The sequence below is a fragment of the Podarcis raffonei genome, chromosome 12, assembly GCF_027172205.1.
Source record: "Podarcis raffonei isolate rPodRaf1 chromosome 12, rPodRaf1.pri, whole genome shotgun sequence".
Lineage (NCBI taxonomy): Eukaryota > Metazoa > Chordata > Lepidosauria > Squamata > Lacertidae > Podarcis > Podarcis raffonei.
In genome coordinates this window covers 42,460,196-42,478,214 of record NC_070613.1, presented here as the reverse complement: position 1 = coordinate 42,478,214, position 18,019 = coordinate 42,460,196, and the positions used below count along the sequence as shown (strand labels likewise).

General features: G+C 39.3%; 1 protein-coding gene across 11 annotated transcripts in view; it reads left to right on the top strand.

Moving 5' to 3' along the window:
* Window positions 1-18,019, top strand: part of SLC4A7 (solute carrier family 4 member 7) — a 61,917-nt gene that overhangs the window by 16,930 nt on the left and 26,968 nt on the right. For 9 of the 11 annotated variants that reach the window (XR_008333018.1, XM_053410564.1, XM_053410559.1 and 6 more), the window contains 5 exons: window positions 6,873-6,954; window positions 11,080-11,223; window positions 13,100-13,238; window positions 13,893-14,053; window positions 14,935-15,123. Coding sequence is in view for 10 of the 11 variants with exons in the window: in XM_053410564.1 (XP_053266539.1) it covers window positions 6,873-6,954; window positions 11,080-11,223; window positions 13,100-13,238; window positions 13,893-14,053; window positions 14,935-15,123 (715 nt within the window). In the remaining variant the exon portion in view is untranslated. Of the gene's footprint in view, window positions 1-3,616; window positions 3,737-6,872; window positions 6,955-11,079; window positions 11,224-13,099; window positions 13,239-13,892; window positions 14,054-14,934; window positions 15,124-16,424; window positions 16,782-18,019 lie in introns of all 11 variants that reach the window. The other 2 variants (XM_053410568.1, XM_053410563.1) reach the window with 2 other exon arrangements.

Below are 18,019 nucleotides of genomic sequence, written 5' to 3'. Positions count from 1 at the left end.
TGGTGTTTTTAAAAGTGATGGTAGAACACTTAAAGTTATTTGAGAATGCTAATCAAATTAAGGACATGCTTTGATCAGAATAAACTTACATTTATTTTAAGGTATCTTACTTTTCTTAGAAGACTTGCTGATTAATATTAAACAGTGCAAATTGTTGGTGAAAATGCATACTTCAAAGTGTTTCTGCACTTTATGGATTCTCTTAGTTTCTCCTTTCTGTCTCTGTTCTGATTTAGTTCTATTGCCTGCAGAGAATCAGATTCCAGTCTGTTTCATCTCAGTAGGAATTGCAAAGACAATGAGAAACTCCTTCCCTATTTCCCCTTATATTTGCTTCAGTGTTAAAATGTCTTGTGGTAGCCTCAGGTGGGAGCTATGATGTCAGAAGCTTACAAACACAGTAAGATGAATGCAAATTAGGAGTGCCATCTGACATGACTGATGTAAGTAAGTGCAAAGCTGATTGGGTTTATGTGGACTGCAACAACCAGGAAAACATTCCTGGAATTGTGGAAAAATGCCTGGAACAACAGTTTATTATGTTGAAGCATCTTCTATACAAGGGAAGGCTAATACAATTGGTGCAGGGTTGTTGTTTTTTTAAGACAACAATTGGGGCAGGTATGCTTGAGATCGATAACATTTTGAACATTTTGAACAAAATGTTATCGATCTCAAGCATACCTGCCCCAATTGTTGGGGAAGGTTGTTGGGGCAAGTTGTTTTCCATCAGCAATACTAAAACTCAGGGTCATGCAATGAAGCTGATTGGCAGCAGGTTGAAGACTTTTAACATGACACATGGTTTTGAAATTCACTACCAAATGATTTTGTAAGATCCAGTATATTAAACAGCTTTAAAAAGTACTAGAGAAATTCTTGGTCACCATATTACCTATCATGCTGCATTTTTTCAGCAAACGGGTCTTTATTTAAGTTGAATTTTTGCCTAATTCTATTGTGTCAGAACATGTAACAGCTTGTAAAGACTGCAAAGCCCCTCTTATTCAGCTTTCTGATGAGTCAATCCTTTTTCTGCATGGAATTGGACTACTGGGGAAGCTAAATAGGTTCGTATAAACCTCACTAGCTTTCAGCTACATACTTTTCAGACACAGAAAAGTATAGTAAGAGAGACGCAGAGCAGAAGGTGACTTTCATTATATGTCCTAGAAAGTTGCAAATTCAGCAATGTGTTGAGCGAGTTTTACTTGCACGTTATTAAGTATTGGAAACCTATGTGACTAAGTTCTGTTTATAGCAACAGATATAGTATATTGAAGACTAAGGATTATAGTTTAAGCAGAAAATTAGTTCCTAACTCAGAGCTTTGTTAATTTAAAGTTGTTTGACAAAAAAAATATTAAGAATGGGATTAAGGCTACTATTATTTCATGGAATAATCTCAGTGTATTTGTATTGTAATTTTTAAAAACAGGCATGCCTTTAATGCCTTGGGAAGGTTTACAAGGGCACACATGCCTTTCAGTAATCTAATCTATAGACAGGCTGCTTTCACATGATATAATTTTGAAGGCCAATTCTTTATGAGCGAGCTGGCAAAGAACGCCTGTTTCATATTTGTCAATCAAGACTAAGGACACTAAATTACAATGTTGGTATAAACAGCATTCTAAAACACATTTTTTTCCTCTGGCATAGTGTAAGCCGTTTCGTTGCTTTTAATTAAAGCAACATTGCAATAATCAAACCTCATAATGTATTGAAAATTAATCATCAAATGGTAGTATTAATAACCAAATAAGAGAGGGAAATGTAAATACAAATACAAATGTAAAAGCTTGTGGAACCATACAACTGATAAATATTTAGCCTTCAGTCCTTCCTCCTGAATTAGAACATTTTTATGACTCCAACCTGAAACGAGAATTTAAGTAGGCTGTTTTTGCCTTCTCTGAGTTAATAAGACAACTTCATCATTTGGTAATGTCTCAACATTGGCTCCACTTAGTTGTGGTCATCTTTTTTTTAAAAAAATATTTTTATTAAAGATTTCTTAGTTCACAAAAATACATGCATTGTCTCTTTTTTCAAGTTGTGTTTTCTACAGATCAGTTTCATTTGTTATGAGACTTTAGTATTGCATACAGTGTTAGGTTAGGAAGAAAAGAGAGGGAAAGGGGGAAATGGTGAGTGGGGTGGGGTGGCAATGCTTCTCTTCTTAGTGTACGTGGGGTTTTGTTTCAGCGTCACATATGGGTTCTCTTACTATTCGCTTGCTGTATTTCCTTGGTGGTGAGAGAGGTTGGGGATGGCCTAGGGTGTGGTTGGTTGGCTGTAGTTGTGGCCATCTTAAATTTGTGGTGCTTTATGCACCCCTCATCTAACCTTAATATACAGTCATACCTTGGGTTAAAGTAGCTTCAGGTTGAGTGTTTTCGGGTTGTGCTTCGCAATGAACCGGAAGTAACGGAATGCGTTACTTCCAGGTTTCGCCGCTTGTGCATACGCAGACGCTCAAAATGACGTCATGCGCAGACGTGGCGAATCACGACGCGCAGATGCAGGTTGTGATCGCTTCAGGATGTGAACGGGGATCCGGAACGGATCCCATTCGCATCCAGAGGTACCTGTACTTTAGTATTTGTCCAAAGTACATTAAGGAGATCTTGTTTTGAACCTTGCACTACTTGTTTTTAAAGTTCTCAAATGCTTTAGCATTGAATAGTAAGAATCATAGAATTGTAGAGTTTGAAAGGACACCGAGGGTCATCTAATCCAACCCTTGGTAGTGCAGGAATCCTGTCCACAGGCATCCCTGGGTGGGCTCAAACTACCAACCTTCTGGTTAGCAGCCAGACACACTGATACATGTGCCACAGAACATTAATGATCATCAATGGTATGGGGCAAAAAGTAGTTAATTGTGTGCTGTGTTTTTTAAACCATAAAAAAGCTGGTAGGAGTTTAAAAGTTAATAGATAAAAACATTTTAATCTGAATGCACACAAGAGTTAAAAATGCTACATAATTAAAACTTTTCTTAGGCGATACCATAGCCTATGGAAGAATGGTGACTGTAGTTCTTCAAATGCTGTTGAGTCCAGTTATCCAGCAGCCCTAGATAGCTAGTGATCAAAGAGGATGAGAGTTGTAGTCTAGCAATATCTGGAGGGTCACACGTTCTCATCTCCTGGTATGAGCAGATGACTTCGATTAAAAATAAAAAAAAATATTTATTTATACCTGTCTTCTTCCCTGACGGGACTCAAGGTGGCTTGCAGATAAAAATAAGAGCTACTAAACACATAGGAAAAAAACCATGAAAACACAAATAATTGATAGAATTAAAAATTATATGCATATATAAAATATATTAAAACCGTACTGATAATTATAATAAAAACATCATGGCACCAGTCTTTTCATTAAAAGCAATTTGTTTTTGAAGGCCTGTTAGAACAACGAAGTCTTCATCTGCTGGTGGAAGGACAACCAGGAGGGAGCCAGTCTATTTTCTTAAGAGAAGAAAATAGCAGCCACCAAGAATTCTCTCTCTTGTGACACTACCAAGCATGCAGTCATGATTGTGAATCATGTCATAACTTTATATGTAACCTAAAAATGAACTTTTTTTCTGGCCTTCTCCTTTTAGGGGTATCTAGCAGTATTTGCAAGATGCACTCTCATGACGGTTTTTTTCTAGAAGAAAAGAATCTTATCTTTTGTAGAGAAGACTTCATTCCACTCTAAGGCAAAAATGCTGGAAATAGAGGTAGTAATGAGGGGAAGACTCTGCATTTAATAATTTAATTATACTTAAGGCTTAGTTATTGTGTATGTGTGTGTGTATATATATATATATATATAGAGAGAGAGAGAGAGAGAGAGAGGTAGTAATGAAGGGAAGAATTTCTCTCTCTGTGTGTGTATCTGTCTATCCATCTATCTATATCTATATGTATCTATATGGCCCTCAATGTTTGCCCACCCTTGGCATAGCCTCTATTTCTAGTGGGGTCTCCCTTATGTCACATTTTAGACTGTAAGCTCCTGAGAGCAAGGATTTGTTCTCTTAATACTGTCTAGAGCAGGGGTGTCAAACTCAAATTCATCGGGGGGCCGCATCAGCAGTTTGGTCACCCTCAAAGGGCCGGTTGTATCTGTAGGACTTTATCAAAGTTATTTTTCCTTAGGCACTGGTGTGTGTTGTCTTGAACCTATACACTATTTAATATATCTATTCCAGTACGATTTTAAATAAGAATAGAAGAAGAAATAATAATGATTTTTTAAAAAGATGACGAGATGGGCTTCCAGGCAGACTGGAGCTCCAAGGGGGAGGAGACAGGAGCCTGTCCCAACAGAGCAGAGCAGAAGCAAATGTTGCCTCCCCCTGCCCTGCCGCCACACTCAGGAGTCGGAGGATACGGAGCTGCAGTTTGGACAGCAGCAGTTTCTTCCTTGCAAGGGAGCCCCAGCGGCACTGCGGGCACAGGTGGCCAGGATGTCCTGCTGGGGCCCCGAGCTGCTGCAGTTGCTCCCGGGGAGGGGGCTATCTGCCAAGTCCTCCGGCCTGGAGAAAGCCGATGTGTTGGCGTGGGGAGGGGAGCGGTGTTTCATAGCCAGGCTCCCGCAGCCAAGTTGCTGGCAGGCTCCCACTTTGCTCCAGCCGCCCAGATGCCGGCGCGGTCCTCTTCGGGGTGGGAGGCGCCCCTGCTTTGCGGTGTGGCACACCGCCCGCCCACCCGGCTCCCTCCACCCCACTCTGCGCAGCTGAACCGGCAGCAGCTTCGCCTCTCCCAGCCCAGCCAGGGCACGCCGCCTGTGGCAGGACCTGCGCCAGGTCCCCACTCTCCACTCGCCTCCCCTGTTCCCTTCCCCGCCTGCCGGCCCCGCTACTTACCCACCAGACCCCCAGCCAGCGCCTGGCCCCGCCGCCCGCGCCCCTGGCCATCTCGCCAGCTGCAGCGCCGCAGTGGCCTCTTCTTGCGGCCCGAGCGAGTGAGCGAGCGGCGTTCCAAGAGTGGCTCTCGCTCCCTGCCTCCGCGGCTCTCCTGGGCTCCAAAAGTTGCCACACGCGCGACCCGCCCCCTCGAGCTGCCGCGCCTGGGAGGCTGCAAGGGGCAGAGGCAGCCGGCTCCGAGCTCGGCTTCGCGGGACTGCCTCCTCTGCAGCGAGCCCCGGACTGGACCGAGCGAGCAGAAAGCCTCTGCCCGGCCCGCGAGGCAGGCGAAAGTTGCGGGACCCGCCAGTAGGCAGCGCCGACGGGGCGTGTCGGTTGGAGCCCTGTCTGCAAGCAGGCAGGGAAGGCTGTTCGCGTGGGTCACTTTTTAGAAAGGCAGAGAGCCTCCACCGGAGTGCAGACCCTAAAATCTGGGTCGGGACCAGTAAAAAGGACGAGAAGCTCGCTTCCTCGCCCTTGATGCCACGGGCCACATGACGAGGTCTGGCGGGCCGGATTTGGCCCGCGGGCCTTGTGTTTGACACCCATGGTCTAGAGAGTCATCCACTCACTAAATAAATGAAATATTCTGAGCATCTTAGCAGTTTCTATTGCAACATTATATGATACAAGCAGGATTTTTGCCTTAGAGTGGAATGCACTCTATATATATATGGCATGACTTGTTTTTGAGAAACCTGTGCTGAGTCTTAGTAATCACAGCGTTCTTTTCTAAAAGCTCACAGACCGACTTTCTAATTATCTATTCTAGGACCTGGTATCTATGTCAGTAGTTACCTGTGTCTTCTTTCTCCCCCTTTTTGAAGATGGTAACAACGTTTGTCCACCTCCAGTCCACAGGGGCCTTATCTATTATCCAGGAATACTCAAAGGTTATAGACAGAGGTTCTGAGATTACATCTGCAAGCTCTTTTAGTACCCTTGGGTGCAGCTCATCAGGCCCTATTTATCAATATTGACTATTTTTCACTTACCCCAAATTTGTGATGGGGGTATGTGGCCGCCAGGCCCATTAGCAGTATGGGAGGAGGGACAGGGATGGCTTGTGCAGCCCTGCAACCTTTCAATGTTTATGGGTTGTCTTGAACCCACTTCATCCCCTTAAGGGCCTGATGCAAAGAGGTAGTTATTTGCGTAAATCTGCCCAATGAGTTTTTGGCTAAGCCGTGATTGGAACTGTAGATTTTGTGCCTCTTGGCTTTCAGGATTTTTTGAGTATGATTCTTTCTCTTCCTCCCACTTGCCATTCAGAATCTTAAGTCTCTGCAATGCTACACTATTGCTAACTACTTCTTAGGTTTTTGGAAGGAGAAATATCTACAGCTTAACTCTTTAAAAAATGTTGGAAGCCAGTAGTTAAATGGAAAACACTTTAATGCAGATTTAAGCTACAAAATCCATAATACGGAAATGGATTTAATGTTTAACTTGGCAGAAGTAAAAAGAGAGAGAGATTATGTGTAACATAATGCCTTTTTAGGGTCATTATAAAAATGTGTCTGCTAAATGCACAGCTTGAAAAAGAGGATATATTTGTGAAGCTTGTTTTCACTCAAAGTTTTTAATGTTTCCTTTGAATCATGGTAGTTTCCCTTCCCTGTTATAGAAGATGCACAGTCTGTTACTCAGTAACTCTTGTTTTCACACGCTAGACAAGCTTACACAAAACTATTAAGTTGGACTATGGCAGGCAATTGAAAATGGGGTGTAAAACTGGTTTTCATTCCACTCAGGCTTTCTGGGCAACATGATGACTTGCCTAAAAAATTATACTAAAATATGCAGTTCCAGAAAATAACCCTGTGTTCTCTGTTGTTCCTAACCTTCTGAAGATGGTATGACAAGCAATTTTAATTTTTTTGGTCATAGTCATTTATAAAATGGAAACATAAATATGTAGATGTGATTATAGTGTTAAACTGGATGTCTGCTCTGTCTTTTTTAGGGTCATGATGAAGAAGCTGTTGTGGATACGGGCAAAATCAGCTCTACTATCAACACAAACTTTGAGAAAGAAGAACTAGAAAGTAAGTATATTTTTTCAGTCTCGTTAGGATTGTTACTTTTCCCAAGTTCAAAAGTAAAACATGTTAGAATCCTAGTGCTGCACTTGTGTTATCTGGTTTGGCATGGTTGCATCAATGCCATTTGAAGTCATGCCTGGGATTTCCACCTAAGTTGTTAGTGTGCATTGCATACAATATGCAAGATGAAGTCAGGTACAATTACACTTTCTCCTTTCTAGCTCTATGCTTAGCCATCCTTTCTAGTGAAAGAGACAGGATTTGAGGTGCTCTGAGAACCTCAAGAGAGCACAACACCAAACCCCCCCCTCCTGCAATCATCTCCAGTTTGGAGTAGAATCAGGGGTCAGAGAGTATCCCTGCAGTTGTGCTGTGCTTGGGATGTGCTTGTTGAATGGTTTAAAGGGTATTAGGATAGCTACTGATTTAAGCTCTCTATGATTTGCTGAATATGTTGAAAATATTTGTAACTGGTTGTGGAAGAGAAACAAACTTATACAGGTAACCATGTAAAAGAGAGTATGCTATACGTACAGGAAGAAATCTAATTAAGAGACTTGCACTGTGCAACAGTGAAAGCTGTCTACAAACTCGGGCACACACTTTACTAAGAACACTTCACGCAAAGAACTTGAAGATGTTAGTTGGACAGAAGACAATGATGCCATTTTGTGAAGTGAGCAGTCATCTAGTATTTGCTTATGTTATGAAATTTGGCTCCTGATGCATCCTTGAAAAACGATGGCTTGTGCCATCTGCTTTTTCCATGGCATAAGTCCAAACAAAGCTCATTAAGAAGAGGGGGCTGCACTTGACTTTTACTTAGCTTCACTTAGGTTTCTCTTTGCCAGGTGTAACCGTGTTTACATTTAATAGTTCTATTATCTCGGATATGTGATACTATAAACTCTGTTCTTAATAATAGTGGCAGACTTTTCAATCTGGATTTCTGCTCTTGGACAGCAAAATATTCTTCCGTTTCTCTGTGTATGTAGGTTTAACATGTTAGCATAATGGAGAAATCCTTGAACATGTGTAAGAAAATGCCAAAGCTAGATTGCACTTTTAAGCAAAAATTGTTTCAAGTAGGCTCCATTGAAGCTAGAGTTTACAAAAGAGGTATTATATATATCTGAATGAATAAAATCAAGAATAAAATTGTAATATTGAGTTGCCAGAGAAGGTAGAGGTTTTTTTTATGAGAGGATCCTTTGTCAGCGTAATAATTTTCTGGGTGTTTTTTTAAAATATAAGATTTTATGTTGCACATTACTAAGTTACAGGTATAATAAAGTAATAATATAAAATTATTGGATAAAAAGTAGTGAATTGCTTTTTTTAAAGTGTATTCTGATGCTGTGCTAAAATCGGCTGATTGGCATTGCCTTTAATGTATTTTGTTTATTTTCTAAATATCCTAAGTTTTCCATTTTGTGTGGTCTGAGTATATACAGTAGAATAAGTAGTGAGCACATAAGTTTTCCATGGTGTGTGGTCTGAGTATATACAGTAGAATAAGTAGTGAGCACCTTTTAAGAAATTTTAAAGTGACACCATTAATGACCTTAACTGGTAAATACCATTTGTGGATTTTGTCAACTAAGCTTGGATAAAGTCATGTCTGATTAAACCAAACAACTGTCTCTGGAGCTATGTATACTAAATTTAGTGTCCTTCATTCTATTAATGCTGTTGAGTATTGGATTAAGCTAATTCGGTAACAAGCTTTGCTTGGGATTAGTATGGCACAGCCATTGTGGAAGTGGGGTTTCTGAAGGTCATTTAACAATTCAGCTGTATCCTTTGGACTATAAGGATTTTTTTTTTATATGACTTGAGACCATGGAAGTTAATGGAATTACTTAATATTTTTACATATGCATGATGTTCTTCTTCCCCTCCATCCCCCCTCTCTCCCACATACCCAGAGACTACATTGGGCATCATATCTTCTTTGCAGTATGCTTCGGTGAAATGTAGAAGTAGTTTCAAGTTTTTGATTAAGGGGATACTATGGTTAATTAGATGCTTCTAATTATTTCATTGTGGCCACTACGAAGGGGAGAAGAGAGAACAGGCTGTGTATACAGGCAAAAGGCTCATTTATATCTCGGTTCCTTAAACTTGAGTTAGGATTATCTAAATTCATCTGGAACATGCCATTCTAGTAGACCTTTCCCCAAGTAGATTTATTTGTGATGTATTCTTACACCCCCACCCCCACACCAGTTCCTCTACAGTGTTCCTGTGTAAATTTCTTACTTTTCAATGTCTATTTTCTTTCTCTTTCAACTGTGGGTGTGATCAAGTTTGCTTCCTGCTTAAATTGCAGTGAAGTTGAACATCCTGCATTTGACTTAGAAGCCAGGTTTGATGTCGAACTGATGGCAAGTTGCAGCTGGGAACAGGACTCTCTTTCTGACCTAGACTTAGTTAAAAAAACATGCAACAATTCAGTGAGGTGAGGCTTACAGCAAGTTCTAAATCACTTGCTTTGAAGTTGAGAAGAATACCAATTTTGACTGTGTTCCAACCGACACCGGTTTATTAATTGTGATAGACATTGACCATAGCACACATGGTCTTGACAATTTCATTACAGGCCAGTTTAGATGTTCGAGTTCAGTGCTGCTTTCCACCACCTTCTTTCTTTCTTTCTTTATTAAATTTCTATGCCACCCTTCACCGAAGCATCAGAAGGCGGTTTACAACATAAAAACACAAAAATACATAAACATAGTAACAAAAACAATACCCCCCCAAGTTTCACTAGCTAAGAGCCTGTGAGAAGATGAATGTTTTTGAAGGTGCCAGGTGAGCCTCTCTTGGGGAGCCACTGCAGAAAATGCCCATTCTCATGTTGCTGCCCTCTGGACCTCTTGTGGAGGAGGCAAATGAAGAAGGGCTTCAAATTGATGACAGGGTCTGGATCAGTTTTTATGTGGAGAGGTGGTCCTTGATGAATTGTGCCTGAGCCAGCACTTTGAATTGGGCCTGGAAACTAATTAAAAGCTAGTGCAGTCGTGCCAGGATCGGTGTAATAGGCTCAAACTATATTGTTCTGGTGAGCAAGCTGGTTGCTGAATTCTGTACCCGCTGAAGTTTCCGAACTGTCTTCATAGGCAGCCCGACATATAACGCATTGCAGTAATCTAACCTAGATGCTACTAGAGCATAGGCAATGATAAGCTATTCCTGTCCAGATAGAGGGGCAGCTGGGCTACTAGCTGAAGCTGATGGAAGGCACTCCATGCCACTAAGGCCACCTGAGCCTCAAACTGATGTGGTTTTTTTCTTAAAAAAACTGCATGAGTTTTTCCAGATATTCAGAATAGAAGGATGGGGCAAGGAGATCCTGTTTAATATTTCTCCGTGTCATTTTGCAGCTGTGAGGCCACTTTCAGTTCAACAAAAACACTGTGGGAGAAAGGGAACATCTTATTGTATCTAGTTTGGGCCCAGTACTGTATTCAGATTTCAGTACTTGGAAATGTAAAAGCCTGCCTTTTCTGTCTAGAAAATGAAATTGTGGTAGCCTAAGATAGTAAAGAGATTACCAATTATCACATGGTTTTCATAGTATGTGATTTATATAATAGTGTAATAAATGGAATAAGTAGTGAACATCTACAAAAATTCTAAAACTACACCATTAATGACGTTATTACTATGTGCTGTTTGGCAAACTACTGTGGATGTTGCAGCAGCAGCTTTCCTTTATCTATTGGTGGTTGGGCAAGGTGATGTTTGAAGTCCTTTACATATCTCATTATTCTGTACCAAATTCATTTTCTGAGCTGGTACGTCCTTTAAGGAGTTCAAACCTTTTCTTGAAAGGGGTCTAGATGTTCAAAAATCGGTGAAGATGTTTTTATTTCTATCCTGATAATGAAAAAAAGAAAATCCATTTGTGCCAAATTGGGACTTCTCTGTTGCCTTCAAATTCTTGTAAATAGAACATTATTACAATGTTCCTCAAATAGCAGGATTGGCTCTTTGTCAACTTTTGGATAATTCATGTGTACTGTATAGTACAACAAGTGTCCCAATCCTAATTTCAAGCCAATTAGGTAGTCTGTGGTTGTCTGCTTGATATGCCTAATATGTTTCATAACATTTTTGGTTAAGGTCACAGAGCTGTTTATATTGGTGTGCACGTCCCCTTTGGAAAGCAGGGTCGACGACGTCATAGGCACCGTGGACATAAGCATCATAGAAGAAGAAAAGAAAAGGAAACTGACAAAGAAGATGGGCGAGAATCTCCATCCTATGGTAAAAAAAAAAAGATAGTTCTTTCATTGTGCTTTAAGCAGCAATATAGTAAAACACAGTTTTTGGTTATTTATTTTTAAGAAGAGTAGAATTGACAGCATGGTAGGGTTTTATGGGCATGTTCCAGAGAAATTACATTAGTTAGTTGCCTGTGTTTATACAATGTTCACAGAGCTTATTGCCTCATTATTATTCTTTATGAACTTTTTACGTCAAGAACTTGCACTCTGTTCTTGTGCTACATAATCTTAAAATTATTACATCTGGTCAGTGGCTAGTCAGATTAGATTCAGAACTTTTTAATTGTTTTCTAATATAGAGCCTTGAAAATGGTGGGGTTTCAGAAATGTTTACGTGGCTGCTAACTTGATTTTTGTGTTAAATACAAGAAATGTACATGACTACAGATAATGAAATGAATGTAAAGAGAGAAAAGGGGGAAACATTGCATAACATGAGTGTTGTAATGTTAAAGGAGGAAGTTGTATGATGGAGAGAGTCTGATATCCATAAGGAAGTAGTTCAGGAATTTGGATTTGTGAATTTCAATTTATTAATGCACTCAAAACTGCAGCAAGATTAAAGCCATATAACAAACTTAACCAAACATTCAGTATTATTCAGGAGAATATGCATTCTGCCTGGATTGTTCATATATATATTTTAAATAGTTAATATCCCTGGATTCCCCCCCCCCGAAAAGGATCATGTCCAGTTTAATCCATGACAATTGTTGTGACTATGATCATGGAAAGACATGGAGCTAAATGTATGTACTCCCATTTAACATCCAAATGCATTTTGCTCCCTTTGCCATTTTTGTTCAGTGGAAGGTTTTGCTAGAAGGTTAATAGGTTAGAAATGAGTTAATCAAAAATGAAAACGCATCACTACTTGGGTGTTTTGAGCCTTTAAAAAGACTCAAATCAAGTTTGGAAATCTTGGTACTGGGACAAGAGGCTTTATTTCATTCTCAAACCATGATAATCTCCTTTATCTGTTAAGGATTTTTGTCTGTTTTTCTATGCCGGTTATGATTTCTGTTTGTAAAGAAATCTTTCTGCGTAAAGATTAAGTACCATTTCAAATGTTCCTGTATTTACAAACATAGCAGTCATTCTTCTCTCTACAAATTTTGTATATTGCTAGTACAGAAGCACAGTTTGCTCAAGACCATATACTACCTTCACGGTAGATGTGTAGAATCATAGAATTGCAGAGCTGGAAGGGACCCCAAGGGTCATCTAGTCCAGCCCCTTGCAGTGTAAGAATCTCAGTCAAAGCATACAAGGGTAAGAGAGGGCAGTGCGTGAAGAGAATCATGGTTTAATGTTAATGTGAGCCAGCTTAAAGAATCTTGCTTATATATGGCCAAGGGAAATAGGTTATACATGTGCACCAGTGAGTCTTTGCCTCATGTATGTTTGGCAATGGTTCATAAAACCTTTGTAAACCAGGGACTAGCACATGCCTGTGCACAAAAGGAGACCCTGATCATGGGATCCATTTGTGCAAGACAGATTCCTGGAGTGTGTATTGTATGGGCACTCTTTCATAAATGCTGCAGTCCGACTGATCTCAGTGAGACCTAGCCATTGCAGAGTTTCTGCAAACAGTGCTCTGTTTTGTTTCAAATTAGCTGTATGTATTCATGTACATTCATTGCCCACTAAGAACCACTGGAATATGGGGAGCTAAAATCTAAATAATAGATGGTGTTATTTTTCTAGAAAGTTGGTGTTAAAAAATAACTTCTCTTCCACTTCCAGCATCAGTGGTTGTCTTTTTGTTTTTAGCAGTGTGATGGTATAGGTAAGAGTTTGACAATCTAAACCTTAAACTAAGATGTGCCCCTCACAATCTTATTTCCATCAAGACACACCATCCCAGAGGGTACAATTTATCCTGGGTACCGAGGATGATGATGAAGAACACATTCCCCACGATCTATTCACTGAAATGGATGAACTTTGCTTTAGAGAAGGAGAAGAATATGAATGGAAAGAAACTGCCAGGTAACCAATGAATATTCCTCGTCAAATTCTCTCACTGATGATTACAGCACAAAGAGATTTGGCCCTCCAGTTTACATTAAGACAAGTGGAAACATGTGAAATCTGTTTGAAGTGCCTGATAAGTATTCCTTAACACCTAAGCATACTTCTCCTAGCTCCGCGGCTGTTGATACTACTGCTTTTTTTTTTTTAAAGATATTGCTCACTTTTATATAAGGGTGCTGGTGTCAAGTGGTAGGGTGGTTGATAAATGAAGGATAAATGAGGCTGTAATCCTGTACTCTTTTACCTAGGAGTACGTCCTAGTGAGTTTAGCACGGCTTACGTCTGACTAGGAAAGAATATGATTGTACTGTAAATATTTTAATAAAAGCAAACACTTAAATTATAGAATGTATGGAAAGAAGATTGTGAGAAGCAGGGCCCAATGAGAGATTTTATGTATTCTTATTTAGTTCTTTTTGTTGTAAATTGCCCTGGGGCCTGTGCAAAGAGCGGTATATGAATCATCTCAAGAAATACATAGATTGTAAATAGCAGAGTTTTTTAAAATTAAAAATAGTTTTTATTAAGGTTTTTTTGTGTTTAAATAGCAGTATTTTGAAAAATATCGACTTGTTAGTGTGAATGTAGCTCAGTGTATTTTCGTTTCAGATGGCTAAAATTTGAAGAAGATGTTGAAGATGGTGGTGATAGGTGGAGCAAACCTTATGTGGCTACCCTGTCTCTGCACAGTCTCTTTGAACTGAGAAGCTGTATCTTAAACGGGACAGTCATGTTGGATATGAGAGCCAGTACGCTGGATGAAATAGCAGGTTACAGCCAATTTTCCTTTAAGAGTTTTAAAATTTTGCTTGTGTAGATCTAGTACTAAAACAACAAAACAAAGCAGCTTTTCAGTTATTCTATCTAAGAAAGAAGCACAATAAAGGCAAAAAATACCCACCATTATACTTAATGCTTGAAGTTAAAAGTCCTGCTGATTAACTGTGTTTCATTAGCAGATAAGGGCTATGCTACACGTTGTACTTGCTTTAATTTTCTGTAGCATAATGTTGTAACACAAAAAAATAATTTTATTGAGTGTGTTAGCATACATCTTAACCAGAACCTCTCCGCGACTGGGGTATTTTCACTGGGGGAGATGGTTCCAGCCTGAGGGTTTATTGCAGGACTTTGTTGCTTATTCTGTCACTCTGCTACATATTTTGTTGGCAGCAATTTTAAGTTTTGGGATTAAATCTAAGCAAAAATGTGCCTCATTCAGAAGAAATCTGGACATTTCCAAATAAGGACCACATTGTATACAGTATGATTGCATCTTGTGCACAATTCACTTGCATTATTTCAACCTTGTGCGGTTGAAAGACAGCTGGTTGAAATTGCACCAATTAATTGCATGCATGGCGGAGAGCTTAAAAGCTCTTTTTGTGCTGGGTTTTGCTGGCACGGAAAGAGCTTTTAATGTCTCTGCCTTGTATACTGGGCAAGTTCTGCTCAGCGCATGGACTCTGGGATTCTATCATGAGATCTCGCAGGAGCTTTGCATTGTTTAGCAAATGCTTGCTTTATAATCTTTAACCAGAATCATCATTTACCAAAGGAAAGTCTTACAGATTGCTCATAATGTGGAATTTGACTTAAATCAGCTTCAGGAGGTCACTATATTTTTCATTTAATCTTTTTCTCTCTATAGATATGGTATTGGATAACATGATAGCTTCTGGTCACCTGGATGAATCTATGAGAGACAATGTCAGAGAAGCTCTTCTGAAGAGGCACCATCATCAGAATGAAAAAAAATTCACTAATCGGATTCCCCTTGTCCGATCCTTTGCAGATATAGGCAAGAAACATTCTGACCCTCTCTTGCTTGAAAGAAATGGTGAGATAAGTCATGGCATTCCGTTTGTTTTAACTTTTAACAAATTTAATGCAGAGATGTGAGAAAAGTCAGCACACTTGAAGAAAACAAGTTCATAATTCATTCCTGATATATAAGGAGTTGAGTAAACATTTGTCTGTAGAATTAGTGACTTTGTCTTCATGCCTTTTGATCTGTAAGAGTTGAGAACTGTGCTTACACTACTGAATATATGGATAGATGCTTGTGAAACCAAGGCTTATGAATATTGTGTCTTGTTTTATTATATACCTCCTCTATTTTCTGGCTCTTCCTGTTTTATGCCTATGCTACTGAATTTTATAATAAGTCCATTTTTCTTTTAGGAATAATCAATAAATGATATTTTGGTGAGGAAAACCACACTGCTTTTTATCTAAACGATTGCCTTGGTTTCTCCTGTTTGCTATTCTCTGTATGTGCATGTGTTTATATTTGCTTATAATATAGAATCATTATAGGATATTCTGATAGTGTGCTTTTTATTTACTGAGTGGCTCTCACATTTGGTGTTTCGTTTCTGTTGGTGTGGTTTCTGATGCTAAAAAAAAATAGTCACTGCTCAGGTAGTTTCAGGTAATCAATGTGTATCTCATTTTATAGTGCTATCTATACTCTTAATTAGAATTATCACATATTTGACTTTTCATGTATGTATATTTCAAATTGCTGATTTTGATAAAACCTGCCTCTAAAGATATTGAGTTTGGTAGTTCCACAGCAAACTGTTGCATTATTATTAGGAGCCTGTAATCGATACAGAGTCTTTTGAGGCCCTGATCCTAGCATTTTTCTTCCATACCTTCCTGTGGTGACTTGTTTTTAAAGTAGGAAAAACAAAGATTCACATACTGTTGACATCCTAGGTCAGGATAGTGACTGTGTTTTTATTTTGCATGTTATACTTCAGGTACTGCACTTTCTTGTTTCTCCCAGAACTTGTTTTGCAGAAGGTGCTTATATGTCTGCTTTAATATATATAGATTCCTTTATCATAAGCATAGCACTTAGATGTTTTGCTCAATTCTCTCGGGATCTTAAGCAGTCACCAGTAATATATTTCTCCTTTCTTCCTTCCTTCCTTCCTTACTTTGTAGATATGTGTACATATAAGCTGACTTTTTTAACATCGAAAATTCTGCTTAGCTCTTATGTTTTGCTTAAGTCTTATCTCACCTATGACTGAGTGATGTTTTGTGTTTTTAGAGTTTTGTTATATAAAATATGAATAACTTGTCTTCCTGCTGAACATTTTTTTTATCACTTTATTTGTTTTACCTCAGGGGAAGGCCTTTCAGCCTCCCGCCACTCTTTACGAGCTGGTCTCTCTGCCTCAAATATTTCCCTGAGAGGAGAGAATCGCTTATCCCTTCTTCTCAATTACCTTCTTCCTGGATCTCCAGCCGTCTCAAGGAGCGCAACCCCTTTACCTACCCCACAAAGCACTCCACCTTCCAGTCCTAGGTGCAGTCACAAGGGAACCACAAATTTACCACCAGCTGAGCACCAGGGTGCTGAACTCCTAGTGTCTCCTTCTAGTGATGATATCCCTAAAGTAGTAATTCATCCACCTGAGGAGGATTTAGAAGCTCAGGAAAGCGAGGAGAAGACGACAGAGGATAATAGTGACATAATACCAGGCAACTATTTGAACTCAAATTGTCCATGTGTGGTGCTTTCTGCAGCTGAATCACGTCCACTGCAAAGTTTTTATCACACAGCTTGAGCAATCATGAGTTGTATATCAGTCTGTCACTCGTTTGCATGCTTCATTTCTTCTTGTGTGATATTTTCTTGTGTGATACTTTAGTCAGTATTACGAACTGGAGTTGACACTGAAATATTAACACAAGTATTAACACATTTGAAAGCAATGAAATATCTGAGTATTTCTCCATACTTTTTGTGTTCATAACCAAAAGGAATTCATTCAGCAAGTGCTTCTGCCTTTAAAAAATAAGAAAGAAACAAGCGAGTTATACATTATAAACTTGAAACTAAGATACCAAATGGTGGCCTTTTACTACTTTTTAAACCTCGTAATTTATAGTAGGTGATGTATACTTCAGCACCAGAAGATGCCAGTTACCTTAAAAATTATGGTCTGTGCTTTGAAAACACAGTAACATGCTGTAGCCAACTTGAAATTCCTACTTCAGGGTAATAAACCAGTTCTTTCCTGTTTAATTTGAGAAGGGCCACTTTAACTGTAGCCAGCCCCCTTTTAGGAATTGTAACAAGGAGAGGATTGTGCAACAGCTAAGGGGGCATTTAATTTTTCTGAATTAAATGGGTAAGAGCTGTCAGTTGCTAGTGTACTTGAACTCTAAACTCCATTGGTTACAGCAACACTTTATACCTGTAAGATTGATGTGGATGCCTTTTGCAGTCCTCAGTGTTCTGGTCTTATTCACTTCCTGCGTGAGACCTCTTGCATCAGTCTCCTGTCCTGCACAGTAGCTTTTTGCACAGAGGTTGAGACTAGGAAGATTGACTACTTTAGCTAGGAGCTTAACATCTGATTATGTGTGTTGGTGTATAGCAAATTATTTTTTCAGGCTATTGTAGCAATCAGTAACCAGCAATCAGTTGTTTTAAGACCTGGGATGTAAATGTAAAGTATGTATATATTTAGGGTTAAACGCTCTGAAAGTCTTTGAACTGCAAAGTCGAATGTACATTTTTTTTTTACTTTGGACAGAAGTAGGTCCCCTGCAAATATGGACTAAACATCTCTCTCTTTCTCTCTGACTCACGTTTTGTTGCAGTGCTGTGTAAAGTGTGACGCAGCTTGAAGATGCTTTGTAAGCCATATCCTGAAATTATTGCTTTTCTCTGAGGTTGTTTTATTCAATTGCTTTCCTTTGTTGCTCTGTTT